The sequence below is a fragment of the Colletotrichum karsti genome (assembly GCF_011947395.1).
Source record: "Colletotrichum karsti strain CkLH20 chromosome Unknown Scaffold15, whole genome shotgun sequence".
In the NCBI taxonomy this organism is placed as follows: Eukaryota; Fungi; Ascomycota; class Sordariomycetes; order Glomerellales; family Glomerellaceae; genus Colletotrichum; species Colletotrichum karsti.
Genome location: NW_024065915.1, coordinates 939,308 through 956,966, shown reverse-complemented (window position 1 = coordinate 956,966; position 17,659 = coordinate 939,308). Strand labels below are relative to the sequence as shown.

General features: G+C 54.9%; 5 protein-coding genes across 5 annotated transcripts; 4 read left to right on the top strand and 1 right to left on the bottom strand.

The window, feature by feature from the left end:
* Positions 1–696: 696 nt before the first annotated feature.
* CkaCkLH20_05518 (cytosolic fe-s cluster assembling factor cfd-1) lies at positions 697–1,443 on the top strand (the record flags this gene model as incomplete). Its single annotated transcript, XM_038888237.1, has 1 exon — positions 697–1,443. One exon carries the CDS (start codon positions 697–699, stop codon positions 1,441–1,443), a length of 747 nt encoding a protein of 248 aa, XP_038746713.1.
* Positions 1,444–3,710: 2,267 nt separating this feature from the next.
* Positions 3,711–5,276, top strand: CkaCkLH20_05517 (adenosylmethionine decarboxylase; the record flags this gene model as incomplete). The annotated part of the gene is made up of 1 exon (XM_038888236.1): positions 3,711–5,276. The coding sequence occupies one exon, from the start codon at positions 3,711–3,713 to the stop codon at positions 5,274–5,276; it is 1,566 nt and encodes a 521-aa protein (XP_038746712.1).
* An 844-nt stretch (positions 5,277–6,120) lies between these two features.
* CkaCkLH20_05516 (uncharacterized protein) lies at positions 6,121–7,383 on the top strand (the record flags this gene model as incomplete). Its single annotated transcript, XM_038888235.1, has 3 exons — positions 6,121–6,363; positions 6,422–6,663; positions 6,717–7,383. 3 exons carry the CDS (start codon positions 6,121–6,123, stop codon positions 7,381–7,383), a joined length of 1,152 nt encoding a protein of 383 aa, XP_038746711.1.
* Positions 7,384–8,115: 732 nt separating this feature from the next.
* On the top strand, positions 8,116–9,859 carry CkaCkLH20_05515 (uncharacterized protein; the record flags this gene model as incomplete). The annotated part of the gene is made up of 4 exons (XM_038888234.1): positions 8,116–8,374; positions 8,434–8,673; positions 8,725–9,401; positions 9,449–9,859. The coding sequence occupies 4 exons, from the start codon at positions 8,116–8,118 to the stop codon at positions 9,857–9,859; spliced, it is 1,587 nt and encodes a 528-aa protein (XP_038746710.1).
* Positions 9,860–10,617: 758 nt separating this feature from the next.
* On the bottom strand, positions 10,618–14,068 carry CkaCkLH20_05514 (potassium/sodium efflux P-type ATPase; the record flags this gene model as incomplete). Its single annotated transcript, XM_038888233.1, has 4 exons — positions 10,618–11,304; positions 11,360–12,819; positions 12,867–13,749; positions 13,811–14,068. 4 exons carry the CDS (start codon positions 14,066–14,068, stop codon positions 10,618–10,620), a joined length of 3,288 nt encoding a protein of 1,095 aa, XP_038746709.1.
* Positions 14,069–17,659: the final 3,591 nt, after the last annotated feature.

Sequence of the window (17,659 nt, the reverse complement as noted above, 5' to 3'; positions counted from 1 at the left end):
GATTGGATAAGGTAAAGACCAATGTCGATAAGATAAGAGAACGATTGTGAACCTTAGCTTTAGCGCACGCCGATGACGGCATACGCAAAAAGATGCAACAAAAAAGCTGCTCGGGATGGAATTCTTCTAGAACATGTCAAATTCCGATGATCAAGTTGTGGCAAGAATAAACAAACCAAGCCCTTGGTTTGGCAAGCCAAATCGACCTCTTCAACTTTAAGTACTGAAGGAAAGGCGAGCTGCTGTCAAGGTGCTTACCAACCACAGCGACAACCTAAGCAGCTCGGAGTGGGGACGGACCATCACAGGCTTCTTCCGTGATTTGAAATGAGTCGAGCTTGACTTGCCCAATTTCGATCTCAGCAAACTCAGTCTCATATTTCACTTGACTTCTTTCTGATTACGCTTGAGTGCTATCTCAGGCTCATTGTAACTACCCACCGCCCTTTTATCCTCATTTCCGACACCTTGAGGCCAGCATGTCGCTCTCCAAGGTTAAGCACATTGTGCTGGTATTACCCCGCCATCCCACCTTCATCACCATAACCGTCGACTGACTGGCTATCCTAGGTCTTGTCTGGTAAAGGCGGCGTTGGAAAGTCGTCCGTGACAACTCAGCTCGCACTTTCTCTCTCGCTGGCAGGGTTTTCGGTCGGCGTTCTCGATGTCGACTTGACGGGCCCTTCCATCCCCCGCATGCTATCCATCGAAGCCTCCAAGGTCACCCAAGCGCCCGGCGGCTGGAACCCTGTCCCCGTCCACGATGCGGTCGAGGAGAAGGGAATTGGCCCTTTCCGCGCCATGAGTCTCGGATTTCTCCTGCCACGAAGGGGCGATGCCGTTGTCTGGCGAGGGCCCAAGAAGACGGCCATGGTGAGGCAGTTCCTCTCCGACGTCTTGTGGGATGAGACCGACTACCTGCTCATCGATACTCCTCCCGGCACGAGTGACGAGCATATCTCTCTCGCAGAGACGCTGATGAGAGATGCTCGGCCCGGCCAGGTCGCGGGCGCCGTCGTCGTGACGACCCCTCAGGCAGTGGCTACGGCGGACGTGAAAAAGGAGCTCAACTTCTGCGTCAAGACCGGCCTCAAGGTGCTCGGCGTTGTCGAGAACATGAGTGGCTTCGTGTGCCCGCACTGTTCCGAGTGCACCAACATTTTCAGCTCAGGAGGAGGGGCCGTCATGGCCGAGGAGTTCAAGGTGCCTTTCCTCGGGACGGTGCCTATCGACCCCCAATTTGGCGAACTGGTCGAGTCGGGAAGGAGACCGCGGTATCCTCAGGGGACTCAAGTCAACGGTCAGGAGATAAGCATGTCCGGCGAAGATCAGCCAGGCGGCGACACGCTCGTCGAAAAGTACCAGGACTGCTCGCTGTCGCACATCTTCAGAGAGATCACCACCAAGTTGACGACAACAGTTGAGGGCCAAAGCCAGTCATGAGCACGTCGAAGCACCAACCCGCGACGAACGGGATACACAATTCGCGTCCTCGTGATTCACCTTTGGGGTTCAAGGTCATCTCAACAACCTTGGAGGGTGTCTCCGAGGACGGATTCCAACAAGCCTTTCAAACAAAGCTGCACCAGACAGCAGAAGCTGGCTTATCAGCAGCTGTCATTGACACTGCATTATGACCGACGCGGTCAATCACCGTAATGCGAAACGCGGATGGCCAAGACTACGCCCCGCTAGTAGGTATATTTCACGGCATACGGGTAGCGGTCCGATGGGCGGCGCAAAATTCGATGCGTGGCATGCTTGGGGGCACGTGAGGAGGACGCGGGATTGGCGGAATCCCTGATGTTTTCCCCAAGAAGAGCCCCGCCGATGTTGGCGGTGCCTGGTTGACATTGACGTGCCCTGGGCTGGGCTGGGCTGCCTCTGCCCAGCTGAATGTTGTAACTTGTTACAAAGTCGGTGGCCCTGTCTCCTTCACCGCAAGTATACGATGGAGAAGCATTGAATACCACAGCCGTGTTCATTATTCTGTGTCATTTACTCTTGGGCAAATGAACGAGCGACGATAATAATGAACTTGCTGTCAATAGATACATGTCTCGGTCGGGGAAATGACTGGATTGAGTTGGCTTACCCCTCCATGAGAGCCGTGCTATATGTACATGTCAGACACCACTTGAGTGACTTGTGTCTTCAACGGACATGGGAGGCTCGGTAGAGAATGACGTCTCACTCCATTCTTCACAGCGCATCTCCTTCTAGGCCCTGAGACGGGCCAACCTTGAATTAGCCGTACCTTTCGGGGTTATGTCTTGTCCTCCGTTCCCTCCCGGGTTGAGCTCCCCACCAATGAAAAGAAGCACGCCGAGCTGTCCGTGAAGCCGATGCATCTCAAAATGGCATTGCGCGTCAAGTGTGAGTGAGAAGAGGCGAAGAAGGACCGGCGTTCAGGAGATGAAGACATTGGATTTGATAGACACAAACGTACCTCTAGCTTCCCTGATATTCTGCAGTGACCTGAGGTACCTGATGCGCACCTTCCAGACGTTTGGGCTGAAATTTTAGGTGGACACGGTGCTGGAGACATGGCCCCCCGGTGGCCCCGTCCATCCCACCACAAGCGCCAATGGCAGGAAACAACTTTTTTTTTCTGAACCCACTGCGACCTTGGTTTCCCCTCCTCGTCAGTCCTCCACCGTGAACCACAACGACCACAACCACAACCACACGCGCAGAATCCCGTCGGGACCTTCAAAATTCAAGCTTGAATTCTCTCTTGCTCTTTCAACCCGTCATCCGGTCGTGCCAACTACCAACGCCGTCTTTTCTTGCTTCGTGCTGTCGAGAGCTTCTCTCCGACCAGTCGAACATTTTTGACATCTACAAAACGACGTCAACTCTTCTCGCCGTCACGAGACATATTTACCACACGCTTCTGTCGCGACACGTCAATCGCAAACCTCTTCGGTCGCCTTCGATACACCTAACCGAGGACCCCAATATCTCGATGGTCAAACCGCAACATTAACACCATATTACGGTGAAAGCAAGTCGTTGGCCCGCATCTGCCGCCTTCGCCCATCTTATTCCAACTTCTTCCTGGCCGTCTATGAACCAAGTCGACCTCCTACGCTTCCTTTCCAAGCCCGCAAAGTATGTCAAATCCCACCAAACACCCTGAAAAAGATCTTGAAGCTGCGCGCACTTCTTTGGAGTCGCACAGTAGCTGTCACGCCCTTCTCTCTGCTCTGTACCAAGCATCTTGCTAATTCTTGTCTCTCTAGGCCCAGATAACACCTGCTGATATCAGTTCCAAGCATCAAATACCTCGACTGAACGAAGACGAATCTTTCGTTCTCCATAAACACCACCTCAATCCCCGATCGCGCAGATTCCCTCGTCTGCTAGGTCCGATACTCCACCACAGGTATCGGTGTCTGCCAGAGCGAGGCCCATCTCGAGAGCCACAATTCCGGTCCTAAGGGTCATTTTCATCCCCCTCCAAGCCCGACCTCCCTAACGTCCTTTCGAGCGACGTTACTCCTCTCTATCCATCCCATTGCTGCTGGCTCCGCCAGCCTCAACGATCGTCCACCCTCCTGTGGGCCTACTCTCTCAAACGAACGCCGCAAAGTTCGTTTGAGTGGTAGCTAGTGTCCCGCGGACTTCTAGCCCTCCTCCGACTTTCGGTTACTTCCATCTCGTCAACGCTTCCTCGGGTCGCGCCCAGACAGCCTGCCCCGCTGAAGATGGTCAACCTCTCGGTCCCCAACGACTACACCTTCTCTCCGTCCGAGGCTACACCCCATCTGACCATCAATCACGATGTCGCCGCCGACTTAGACTCCACCAACGCCTTCGAGGGCCCTGAGAAGCTCCTCGAAGTCTGGTTCGCCCCTGGTCCCGAGGCCCTCCCCGCGAGTGCCCAGCCAAATGGATTGAAGGCCGTCTCCGCCGATACTTGGGTTACCATGCTTGACATGGTCAACTGCAAGATCCTGTCTGTCCTCGAGTCCGACTCGGTCGATGCCTACCTGCTGTCCGAATCCAGCTTGTTCGTCTTCCCCCACAAGCTCATTCTGAAGACTTGCGGCACCACTACTCTGCTTTTGGGCTTGCAGAGACTGTTGCATATCGCCGCCGAACATGCTGGCTTTCCCTTCCACAATGCCAAGGACTCTACCGATATCAAGGCTGCCGCGACCCCGTACCGCGTCTTCTACAGCCGCAAGAACTTCTTGTTCCCGGACCGTCAGGAAGGTCCTCACCGCAGCTGGAAGTCCGAGGTCAAGTACCTGGACGACATGTTCGAGGGTGGCAGCGCTTACATGGTTGGCAAGATGAACGGGGATCACTGGTATCTCTACATCACCTCCCCGAACCAGACTCTGACGCCTCCTCGAACCCCGGAGGAGAAGGAAATGCCTCTCGGGACCGCTGCCCGGATTCCCACCGGCAGCGTTGCCAGCTTCACCAGCGGCATAGAGGAGCACAACGACGAGACGTTGGAGATTCTCATGACAGATCTCGACCCTGAGAATGCCAAGCAGTTCTACTTGTCGGAAGCGAGTGCGGTCGCTTGTGACAAGCATAATCTGCAGCGTACCAAGGCAGCTCGGGACAACGCTGAGCAAAGCTTGGGCGATCTCTCCCAGGTCCCTGAGAAGAGCTCTGATGATGAGCCCGACGTGTTCAGCAATGTCTGCGAATCCGATCTCATCGACGCTGATCGGGGCATCACCGAGGCAATGACGACTGAGGGCCATGCCCTAGGTACCGTCGTCTCCGAGGGCTGCGGTCTGTCCAGCGTCTACCCGACGAGCAAGTACCCTGGCGCTCGCGTTGACGCTTACCTCTTCAGCCCTTGCGGTTTCTCGGCCAACGGCGTCGTTCCTGCTGTTGAGGATGATGAGGATGCCACCAAGAGCGAGAAGGGTGCCAACGCAGCCCACTACTTCACCGTCCACGTGACCCCTGAGCCCAACTGCTCGTTCGCCTCTTTTGAGACCAACGTGCCCGGAGGCCAGAGTGGCCGTACCACGGCGGAGATCATTGAGCACGTCGTCGATATCTTCAAGCCCGGCCGCTTCAGCGTCACTCTGTTTGAGGCCAAGGGCAAGAGCGCCAACCCTTATGGCATGGGCGACTATGTCTCCAGGACCACTGCGGCTCAGCGTCTCGTTGACCCTGTCCGGGGCTACCGTCGCATTGACCGTATTGTCCACGATTTTGAGGATTACGATCTCGTCTTCCGTTTCTACGAGAAGGAGGACTGGGCCGGTGACCGTGAGGCCCGCCTGGGCGAGCTAATCTGAGATGGCTCAGAAAGAGGAGGATACATCTTTCAGATTGATCGCCGATTTCCTTCCACTTGTCACGGGTTGCATTTTCGTTGGTCTTCCCAACCTCTTGCCTCAATTGTCTCTCATTCTGCCACCAGGGCACTCTGCGGATGGCAAGGCTTTCGCTCATTGCCGTAAACTGGCCTCAAGTTCAACAGCAAGTTTCAATCGAGATCATCTCGATCCATTGAATACGATGATTTGGAGTTTATTGTTATCGAGAAATCCCCCCGCCACGTTGTGCCTGTTGTGAAACCGATATTTTGCTTACCCCTGACGCCAGGCCTGAACACTCTCCATGTCTTATTTGTTCTCAGTCTAGCTTCCGGCTCATCTCGATCAAGTGTCGCGTGGGGGCACGATTCTCTATGCTCAGTGAGCTGAAGGCCTCGTGAAATTATTTGCCAGCCTCTCGCTCTATTTTGTGCGATTCTTGACATCAAGAGGAAGGTTTTCGGTGGCATACAAGTCATCCACGATGACATCGTCGGCTTCCAACCACCAAATGCCGTCTAGTCAGGTCAGAACTATTAGCAGAACAGCCGAGGCGAGGAATGCATCTGGCTGATCTGCAGTTTGAAATCTCAACTCGTCCTAGGCCGCTTCTCAAAACGGCCCCGGCCCCCCAAAAAGATGTCTCACGCTGGAATGTTTCCACACCCGCCTGCCACATCGGCAAGTGCTGGCAGCCATCGTGAATGACCAGCCATTTCGTATCAAGTGATATATGAAGTCGACCAAGAACATGGTGTTGATTGTAATCTTGAGAACCACAGGACACTTGCGTTACTCAAACAATCGTCAACACCATCGCAACATGGCACCTCCACCCAAAGAGGACGCCGTCAGCGTCGTCGAGTCGTTGGACGTCAAATCTTCCGTGTCGGGAAGCGACGTTTCCACTAAATCTCCACCAAAGCCTCTACCTATTCTTCTCAGCATTGCGATGTTGCTCTTATTCGTCGCATCTGGGGGTGGTCTGACCACCTCGGCTCTTCAGTTCCGTCCGTCAAGGGCCGGGAAACGGGACTGTCTTACCCAGAGCTTCATTCTGTTCGCTGTAAGTGCTTGCTCCGCCACAGGCTCGTTGGAATGTTCACTGACACACGATCTGGAAGTCCATGATCTCACCTATGTATCTGGTGCTGCATCTCCTCGTTTCCCTGCGAAACTGCGACTTTGTCAGGAAGCAGCCTCTTCAGTCACCATTGGTGTCATGGACAGTCATCGTCGCTCGTTTGGCGCTACTCCTCTGGATACCGGCGGTTATCTTGTCCTCGGTAGCAATCGCGAACTTCCCCGGCTTCCTTGTTGAGAGTCCAATCACTGAGCTGAACCTTGCTGTTTCCATCATGGGAATGTACGTCCAGCTAATCATCCTTCCCGATTGTGCCTATCTGACCTTTTGTCTAGCGCCAGTGCCATCGTCGCCATACTCGTTTTGGAGGTTGCCGCACACCCTTTCGAATTGCCCTGCTTCAAACGAGGTACCACCGTCGTCCTCGTTGATGCAGAGAAAGAAGTCAAGGAGCCGGAGGAACCGAAGCCCCCCAGCCGACCCCCGAGCCGGTCGCAGACCCCTCCGGCATACTACTACTTCCCCGCCAACCACAGACACACCGTCCCGACGCCTGCCCGCAACAAACTAGTCCGCAAAGCCAGCTACCCCAAACGGATGCTAGCCCAAAACGTGCCGCCGGTCCCTATGATCCCGTACCCGCACCCGGACTCACTCGGCATCATGCTCCCGATCCCGGAGCCACTTCCCCCTTTGCCCGAGCTCGAGCAGACGAACGTCAAACCCAAGATCAAAATTACGCCTCCCGACATACTGATTCCGGGAAAAGGCCACCCGGCGGACAAGAATAAGCCTTGCCCACCTCCGCCGGGTACTGCTTGGGCCAGGGACTGGGAACAGTTGGCTGTGGACACGGGAGTGAGACGGAACGGGTCGATCAGCGACTACGGGTCCACGAACGGGACTGAGACGACGGATGGCCGGCTGGAGGCGCCGGCCAGCGCTGTCTTGAAGCCGCCCCTGCCGTCCATCATTGTGACACACAGCCCCGAGCCTGTCTGAGGGCTCCTCCCTGCGCTTGTCGAGATAGTTTTGGTGGGACGGTTTAACGAGATTATGGATTATGAGGAGACGACGCTTTCTTTTCTGATTCCCTCGAGTTTCTATCGCTTGATGTTTTTTGCTCGGTTTCTTTTGTCTTAGTCAACATCACTTCAGCTTAGTTTCAGCGAGAAAACAGGGAGTTTGACCGTTTTACCATGGCCTTGGAATCTGCCACGCCACTGACACGTTTTCGCCCTGTGACATTCCTTTTCGTGGCTTACCTTCCTATCTCGCATCGGCTTGGGGATCTCAGTCACATCAGCTTTCCTCGTGCGCCCCGCAAGCCTCTTTTCTTGGCCTCGTTTTTCGTGTTCGACCATATTGCGGCGCAGCGAGGGAACAGGGCCGGTGCCTGCAGGATTCTGACCCGAGGGCCCGAGATGGTATGCCGGGCGCATATCTAGCCATCGCAACTGTCCAGAGAGAAGCTTTGGTGAGCGCCACCTCAAAGTCGAAGTCACTGATCTTCGGGCGAAAGCTGATGCCAGACAGGGCAGACTTTCCTGGCGAGGGATATCGTAAGATGCATACATCTTCTCATCATTTCCAACTTCTACAAGTCCATTGGATTCTTGTTTGTATCTTTATAAAGGGCAAACGGGTGCTTCCAGATTATATCACGAGTTGAAATGTGTTCAAAAACTTGCTGGTGTACTTGAAAGCTTGCTCTCGTCCAAAACAGCTGAGATCATGCATGCCCAGAAACTTCTCCTGCTCTCAGCTGGCTCAACAGCCGCGACCCAGCCGACCGCAACAATATCGGGCGGTGTCATCCAGGGTATTTCGACAAACCTCCCCAACGGAACAGCAACAGTGAACAAGTTCCTTGGCATACCCTACGCCGCACCGCCGACCAGATTCTCACGTGCCGAGCCGCCGAAGCCATGGATGGAATTCTTACATACTACAGAGTTCGGCCCGGCGTGTCTACAGAACTTTGGTCTCAACGGTAGCTACTTTTTCTCTTGTTCACACGTCTCACGCCCATCACTCTAACTGAGACCCCAGAACTCGGTCCCCGCCCTGAACTGCTAGAAACTCTCTTCAATACACCCAAAGCCCCTGAGAGTGAAGACTGCCTCACCATAAACATCTTCGCACCAGCTACGAACTCGCCCAAAAGCACCCGCGCCGTTCTGGTCTTCATACCGGGCGGGGGCTGGCAGCTAGGTCACGGTAGATCGGATCTCTCTGCCTTCGCAGCCTACGAAGACATCATTGCAATCACTCTAAACTACAGGACAAACGGTGGGTTACTCATAACACCATCTTGGCTTAGCTGCTAATGCGGAATCTTAGTCTTTGGCTTCCCGTCTTCACCCGACATACCAGTCACAGAGCGCAACCTGGGCTTATACGACCAGCGTCTGGCCCTCGACTGGATCCAGCAAAACATCGACTCCTTCGGAGGTGACCCAAGCAAAGTAACAATCTGGGGCGAGTCCGCGGGCTCTTTTGCGGTTGACCTACATCTCAAGTCGTACGCAAACGAGTTACCGCTATTGTTCCGGGCGGCAATCACGTCCAGCGGGCAGATGAGCTTCGGACCCTTGGCCTTGCCGTTTGCCAGTGACGACAAGACATGGAAGCAGCTTGCCTCCGCGGTAGGCTGTGCGAACGATGCCGGCCTGGACTGCATGAAGGATGTCTCATCCGAGAAGCTCGTCAATGCAATGCGGGAAAAGAAGATCTCATTCGGACCTCAAACCGATAACGTCACTGTCTTGAGCAATCCCGCCGAGCTTTGGAGGGGCGGACAGGTTGTCAAAGTGCCAATTCTGACGGGAACGGTGGCTGAGGAGGGGCGGGGTTTGGTGAACGACCAAGTTAACTTGACGACATTTCTGGACGCTTACTTGCCGACTGGTCTCGTTGCGAAGGAGACGAGGGACGAAATTGTGTCAGTCTACCGCTCGAGCCTGACATCCGACTTCGATATTGCTTCCGCTATCTATACAGACTACTTCTGGTCCTGCGTAGAGGCTCCCACTTCCTCTCCGTGATTTGCGCTGACGTATCCCAGCCTCAATCCATCTTGGCGACCACGGCAGCCTCGAAGGGAATCTCAACGTGGCGCTACGTCTTCAACACGTCCATCTTGAACCTATTGCCAGAAGAGTACGCTTGGCTAGGCAAGTTTCACGGATCAGAGGTGATACTCCTCTTCACGGATCCTAGTAGTACCCCTTATACACCCCAAGCCTACTCGGTCTACGAGTATCTGCGGGGTGCCATCGGCCGATTTGTGAGGAACCCGACTGCCGGGCCGGGTTGGGCGTCCGTTGGCTCTGCTGATGCACCTCTTGATGCTTTGGTTCTGGGAGATGCTGGGGATGTCCCAGCCGTTGCTTCCCCGGTGAATGGTACGTTGTTGGATAGGAAATGCGGCCTGTACAGGGACATCTACTCTCTCCTGGAGCTGGCCAGGCGTTGAGAAGGCGGGCTTGTGATCCACTTGGCGTTTAGATAAGGTCAAACAGGCTCGTACGATGGAATGTTTCATAGTAAAAGAATGAAAGGCTTTTGATTTATAGACTGATTCTATAAGCTTACCTATGACACTAAAAGTAATGAGTATGTCTGTCTGTGTTGGTTGTGTGAGATGACAGCGTGATCAGCTATTCTACAAGTGTATTTCATACAACTAACACCGAACTTGCAAAAGAAAACATCAAAACGTTCCGAAACCGAGAATCGAACTCGGGGCTATGCCTAACCTCTCAAGTTAATGAGAGGGCATCATGTTGGCCACTACACCATATCGGATGTGTTGTTGAAAATTCTGTACTTGTCATGATAATTGTGGCGGGTACTCTGTGGAGTCGCGGGTTGTCGCATGGTGGGGATGGCTTGTCGGTAGGTAGGCAGGAATTGTTTTCATACTTCAGTACCAGCTCGGCGAACATTGGCCGAACAAAGATGTGTCTTGACGAAACTGTCAAAGTCTCTATTACATGATCAGGGATTCAATTAGATTAGATGCAGAAATCTTTCATTTTGAGTTGCCGTTACCCGCCTCTCTATAAGGCGTGTGAAATGTGCTTACGGGGTATTCACTATCATCGGTTACCTTATGCTCTTGTCTCTTTTCCTCCTCTCGCCTTTTCCTTCCCATGACACATTAAGATTCAATCGACTTGAGTCGCAAGGGAATTAAAACACTTTTGTCCGATACCACAACAACATCGCCATCTACCCACTCGAGTACCCGTTCGCACCCTTCTCCCGCATGTCCTTCTCGTTTGTGATGGTGCGGCTGCCCATCGTCAGAGTGGGTGATGATTCCAGCGCGACGCCGCCGATGGTGTAGTAGTGACCGAAGACACGGCTCTCGAGATCCGGGTTGACGCCGTGCTGCTTGCGAGCCTGGCGGCGGAAGTATATACGCTTCGCCCACTTCCAGGCCTCGATACCAGCGAAGAAGAGGATGGCGCACACGAAAACAATACCCCACTCCCAGGTGATGGGCGCGTGCTTGAAAACGGTTGTGTTGAGAACCGGGATATAGGTGAGGGGGAAGATGGTGACAAAGCCGATAATAATGGCGAAGAAGAGCAGCTTGTTGCGCCAGGTGTCCCAGAACCACTGGGTGAAGTACTTGGTGCTCTTGGGCTGCATGCGGAAGAACGAGCGGCGCATGTTGACCATCTCCCAGGCGAGGAAGAGGGCGAACCACGTGAGGGAAGCGAAGCAAGTAGCGCGGGCGCGGTAGACGGTATCGCAGCGGTCCGAGTATGAGTTGTTGCAGTTGACGCCGAAATCGCCGTTACCCCAGCCAAACATGACAAGAAGGAAGGATGCAAGGCAGAGAGCAGCAGTCCAGAGTCCGTAGACCAGCATGTCGAGCATGAGTTCCCAGGTGAAGACACCGACTTTCATCTGTTTGTTGCGTTAGCATCATCTAAGGTTTCAGAAGATGGTTCAGGGGACTCACGTTCTGGGGAGGTCGGTCCATAATATCAGGCGCTGCGACTTCGAATCCGAGAGCCATGTCCGGGAGACCAGACGTGATCATAATAATCCACATGACCTCGACGGGCGCCAGGGGGAAGACGGAAAGGCCAGTCTCATCCTTGAACGCCAAACCAATGAGAAGGGTGCAAGCCTGAGCAACGTTACAGGCCAGCACATGCAGAACGAACTTCTGGATATTGTCGAACATGCGGCGACCCTCCTCGACGGCGTTGAGAATAGAGGCAAAGTTATCGTCAGTGAGAATGATGTCGGATGCCTCCTTAGCAACGTCAGAGCCGCTCTCACCCATGGCAATACCGACATCAGCGCGCTTCAAACTGGGAGAGTCGTTGACACCGTCACCAGTCATGGCAACGAAGCACTGCCGTCTGTGAAGAGCCTCAATCATGCGGACCTTGGTCTGAGGGGCGCAACGAGCGACGACCAGAGGAAGGCGTGGGAGCTTGTCAATTTCATCGTCGGAGAGCTTATCAAAGTCGTGAGCAGCCATGACCATGGTCTTTGCGACGTTGGCGGAGATCTCGTTCATGCGGGTCGGCAGAATTCCAACCTCGAGGGCAATAGCGCGGGCAGTTTCGGGGTGATCACCAGTCAGCATGTGGACGCTGACACCGGCTTGATGGAATTGCTTGACGGAGGGTGCGGACTCGGGACGAGGAGGGTCGTAAAGACCGATCAGGCCACGGAAAGTCAGGTCCTTCTCGAAGTTCATGCGGTCTAGGTTCTCGTGGTTGTCGACACTACCAATGTCGGACTTGCTGGCGAAGGCCAAAACACGCAGACCGAGGCGAGCGAGAGCTTCCATGTTGGAAAGAATATCCTGCTCAATGTCCTTGGTGAGTTCGATAACTTCATCTCCCATTTGGATCGTCGGGCAGGATGAGATGACACGCTCGACGGCGCCCTTGGTGAAGAGCCAGGTCTTGCTAGTCTTCCCGTCGTTGCCGGCTTCGGTGTCTTCGAAAATTACAGACATCTTCTTGACGTCAGAGTCGAAGGGGAACTCGGCGATTTGTCTCCATCGGCTGGTCTCGCCAGAGAAACGAAGACGGTTCCAGTTGAAGCGAGAGGCAAAGACCTGAATAGCGATTTCGGTGGGATCGCCACGGGCGTGCCATTCGCCCTCGGCAGTCTTGTGGACGTTGGCCAGGTTGGCGAGCGATGCGATGTTGAAGTAGTCAGTCAGTGTTCTGTTCTGGAGAACCATCTCTTCGCCGTTCGAGATCTGTTCGCCTTCGGCCTCCTGCCCCCGGAAGTCGATGTCCTTGGGCTGGGCGGGTTGGAGGCCAAGATCGCCGACAGTGGGGTTGAAGGGCTCCTTGGTGTTGCTGACGGAAAATGTACCCTTGCCAGGCACCCAGGCCTTGCGGACGACCATCTTGCCTTGGGTCAGAGTACCGGTCTTGTCGGAGCAGATGTCTGAAGCAAGTTAGTACGTGACTGCGTCGAGCTAGAAACTGACTTACTCGTGACACCGCCGAGGGCCTCCAAACTCTTCAGCTGGCGGACAATGACGTGGCGCTGGACCATGCGCTTCGTACCAGCAGCCATGGTGATGGTCAAGACGACGACCAAAGAGGCAGGAATCATGGAAAGGCCAGTAGCAACAGCATAGATGACGACTTCCTGAGTGGTGTTGAAGTTGTTGGCTCCCAGGACGATCAGCGCGCAGACAACAGCAGTACCGAAGAGGAGGATAGCAAGCTTAGACAGCTTCCTTTGGAGTGGTGTTCCAACATTCACTCCAAGGAAGCGTCCAACAGCGTCAGAGAGAGTCAGGGTCCAGGCTTGAAGGTAGCGAGCGAAAGAGGCAGAGCCGTCCTCCTTGCGCTTGACGTCGCGGCGGCGAGAGTTCTTTCCTCTGAGGGCGGCAGCGATCTGGCCGATCTCCGTGAACATACCAGTAGCGAAGACGATACCGCGGGCGCGTCCCTTGGTGACAGTCGAGGAACTGTAGGCCACGTTCAGGCGGTCACCGGGGCCGGTGTCGTCGTCGAACGTCTGGGCAGCCTCCTTGCGGACTGGAAGAGACTCGCCAGTCAGGAGGGCCTCGTTGGTCTCGAAGTTGACAGCCTCCACAATGCGAACATCGGCGGGAATGGTGTCACCGGTCTTCAGCTCAACCATGTCGCCGGGGACTATCTCGACGGTAGGAACTGTGACGTTGCGGCCTTCACGGACCGCCTGGGCAGTGGGTGAACTGAGAGAGCGGAGCGAGTCCATTGTCTTGGCAGCTTTGAACTCTTGGTGAAAACCGACGGTGATATTAAGGACGATGACGCCTGCTACGACGGCACCTTCGATCCATGACTCGATACCGAAGGAGGCACCCATGGCCAGGATCAAGACCTATTGGGACGTCAAGGTCAGCTTACTCCTAAAAGGACGTCCAGGAAGTGAGTGTTCTTACCAAGGTCATTGCATTGGCAATTTGTCCAATGAAGATCTTGAGTGGTTGGACGCCTTCATCGGCACCGAACTCGTTGCGACCATACTCGTCAAGACGAGTCTTGGCCTCTTCTGGAGTTAGACCATCATCCGGGTTGGCCCTGAGCTCCTGGACAACTTGGTCTGTAGTCAGGGCATGGGCAGGACGGGACATGGGCTTATTGGATTGGCCAGAGACGTGGTTGGCCATCGCCTCGGCTTCAGGGTCCTTCTTTCCCATGTTGAATATCGTTTCAAGTCAACCGGAGAGTAGTCGGGACACTGTGATTTGGGGGCGGAGGATCGGAGCGGAACGGTGTAAAGCGGTCCCTGGGTAGAGGCTTCCGGACGGTGCCAAGAGTTGAAGTCGGATCCAATCGGAGTAGTGGGAATATAGTTATTTTATTGACGAATGAGGCATGGAACGGGCAAAAGTGTGAGTGCTCTTATCCAGGTTCAAGCACTTCTACCCCCTTAATGTTAAGAGAACAGGCGAGCATAGGAAGGAAGAGAAGATGGGGAGAGTGCCCGAGGAGAAGAGACGATTTCTGCTGATATCGAGAGAATTGGGGGGAAATAAAGCCAAAACTTGGGGGGGAGATTGAGTAGATGTATTCGAGGTGTCCGCCGGGAAAGGCGTCCTCCTCTCTCGGCGTTATGACTTCATAACGATAGGCAGACAACGGGGCGGGAACGAGGCGCCCACATCTTGTTCCCTGTATATCTCACCTCTCGAAGCCGCGACGTTCGACGAGTGAGTGTTCGTCTAGGTGTGTTCCTTCAGCCTTGGCGGCTCTGCGCGGGGCTCTCAACATGGGGACCCCGGTGCCAGCTTTCCATGGCGTTGGAGCTGGGAATCTAATGCCAAAAGCTGCTCGAGGACACGCGAGCTACCATTTGCGAGCACGCAATCCAGATCTTGGTGGAAACTCTACGCTCCTAGCTGCCATGTTTGGCCGCCGAGAGTCTAGGCAGCGGGCCTCATTCTGGGCATTTTGGTATCCTGCGAGGCCGTATGCAAATTCTGGGCATTGTAATTCGCTACCCGAATGCTTGCTTTCCAGTTACCTAGCACTCCGTATGTTGGATAGCCCCGAGACATGGGAAAGAGGGGGTGGATGTGGTTGTGATGCTTTCGGTGATGAAAATGGCTGCGCCCAGAAAGATAGAGGACGAGACTTTGGGCTTTCTCCACCGAGAATCGGCCATTCAGGACTCGAATATGCCTTCCCAAAGAACGCCATGTGTGGGGGACCACTCCTTCTAGAAGACTACCAGGGTGCTTCGGGGCGTGCAGTAGTGTGCCTCAAGGGTACATGTATGCATCGAGATATGTCTGTACTATGCAGTACATATGATATTCGGGCTATTGGACGCTCGCGAAGACGTGAGTTCCGTAGCGCGGCAGGTCTGAAGTCAGTATGAGGAGTTATTTCTGCATGCACTGCGCCGAGCGGAAACCCGGAAGGATGAACATCACTCTTGTTTCGTTAAACAAACGGGTTAATCTGACTGAGCTGACCCCGTGGGACGTGGATTCCCGGACGCAGGGGAAACACTACGAGTTCACCTCCAACGCTGGTATGTGGATACGCCGCTGGTCGGTGATGGTAGCTGCAGGGTATTTCCAGCGGCCAAGACTATGCCGAGAAGCCGTTTCCTGGCGGCGCGGATTGGAGTCCGGCTGACGAGACTCGTTCCTCCCGCGTCTTGTATTCGTAGAGCCGAGAGGAGAAACACAGGACCTCGGGGTATGGAGCCGAGATCTTGGCGCCGTTCCTGTGTTTCTCTGCCGGCGCCCGGCTTGTTGCGTCCTGTAGTCTACCTAACCTTTCACAACAAGAGCCCCAGGGCCATGCTAAGATCCCAAGTTAGTGTCCGCCGCGAGCAAGTGACGTACGCACCATACGACGCGCGTGCACCATCTGCTTGTGTGCTTAGGAGGCCTCTGAGAGCACTGCCCGAGTATAAAGCGCCGTGTTTTGTCCGGCCCTGGGAGAGTGGCGACGGAGGTTCACAGAGAAGCCGTCGTCGGCGATGTGAACGATGCCACGGGAATCCGCCTTACGAGTTCGAGACCGCCGACAAACGTTCATCCGTTCATCCAACACGGCGACCGTGAAGACCCGAAATCGAATCAGATCGGCGGGCTCCGTCTCTCCCTCTGCCCGACCTCGTCGTTTTGTCACACCATCTCTGCGCTGCAGACCGAGCAACAGCCATCGCTGCCTTTCTTCATCATTGCCGGCCCAAGTTGCTTCTGGCCCCCGCACACGACAACAGGCGCCCAGAGGTGCGTCCAAATTGCCGCTGCGAGCATCGTGGAGTGAGAGGGAGGAAGAACCGGGATGCTGCCCCGGTACGAACGACACACGACGTGCCGGGCGCGATACGGGCGGGGGAGAACGGGTCTGCCGAGAAACACAGCCACTCCGACTGAGACGCCCAGATGCTCGGCGGCGGAAGAGACTGGAGGAGGAGAGTCGGTGGCCCGGTTTTGGAGACTCATGGAAATGTGTCGAAGTTATCGTGGGATCCTGAGATAGGGTGATGGCTAGTGTCTCGGCGGGATGAACCCAAGGAGACCAAGACCGTCGATAACCCGCCTTACCGGCTCCGGCGACGACCAATGGCGCATCATGATACCGCATGTTTGCGGATTGTTCGGAGAAGGGTCCTTCGGTCGGGTCCTCTGCCAATCTCACCCGGCATGCCAACCTTGCTCCTTTCAGCATACCGACAGACGATTGACGATAACATTGGACGGCGGACGTCTTGGCCGCCCCGGCGGTGGTGGACACCGGATGGAGTGCCAACTGACTGTTGGATAGCAGGCCAAGGGACGCCGGGCAACTTGGCGGTTTCTTGGCTTCAGAAACTTGAGCGTGTCACACTCACTTGATCCTTGGGCTGGGCACCAGCGCCGCCGCCGCCGCTCCTCGGGAGTCCACTTTCCTCTCCTCCATACTTCAGCGCCGCCGCCGTCGGCCGGCTCATCTGCGTGTTCCATTCCCTGTCTTGCCGGTGACATTCTGTAGACGGAGAGCCACAGGAGCCCCGAGTATGGAGCTCTGGGCTGTCAATTCGGTTCCTCCTCGGAGGGGTTCGTTTGGTATCTCGGCGTTTTGAAGATGCCAATGTCTTGTTGGAGGGGCAGAGGGGCAATGGAGGGGCTCTCCCTGGTGAGGTCATGAAGAACCCTCGTCCCCAGGCCCTTGTCACCCCAGCATTTCCCCCGCCCATCCACTGATGCTGATAAGCTGCTTCGTTTTGCAGTTTCTTCTCGCGCCTCAGCTGTTGCCCAGAAATCCAGACTCACCCTGGCCTGTCTCCCCAACAGCGACGTTGAGGTGGTTGGTCCACCTCCGGGGTTCTTGGGGGCGTTCCCCCGCTCTCCAAGAAGACCAAGAGCTGCACCACCCACAGAGTTTACGTCACGACAGAAGACGAATCCTTCTGTCCAATCGTGTGCGTTGCCTTCCAATTGGCACCTGAGTCGCTGAATTTGCAGCCAAGCTTCTTGGCCTGAGATATGGGATAAGAGTGTTGTCGCCCAGAATTCGAGCTTTAGAAGAGCGGAATCGCTTAATACAAGCTGGGAAACTTGGAGAGAACGATACTGGTCATGACAAGTAAGAACCCCGCCGTGCCCGTGAAAGACCACCGGCGTTAGGCTGTTTGTTGATGATGTGTTCGCGACGGCGCCGATCACGAAAAGTTTGTGTTGCGTCCGCGTGCTGCTAGAGACTTGATGAGTGAATCCTTGGCCGAATCGATGATTGCGTTTGCTGCAGATTTATTGTCTTAGCTTGCCAACCGGCCATTGAAAACC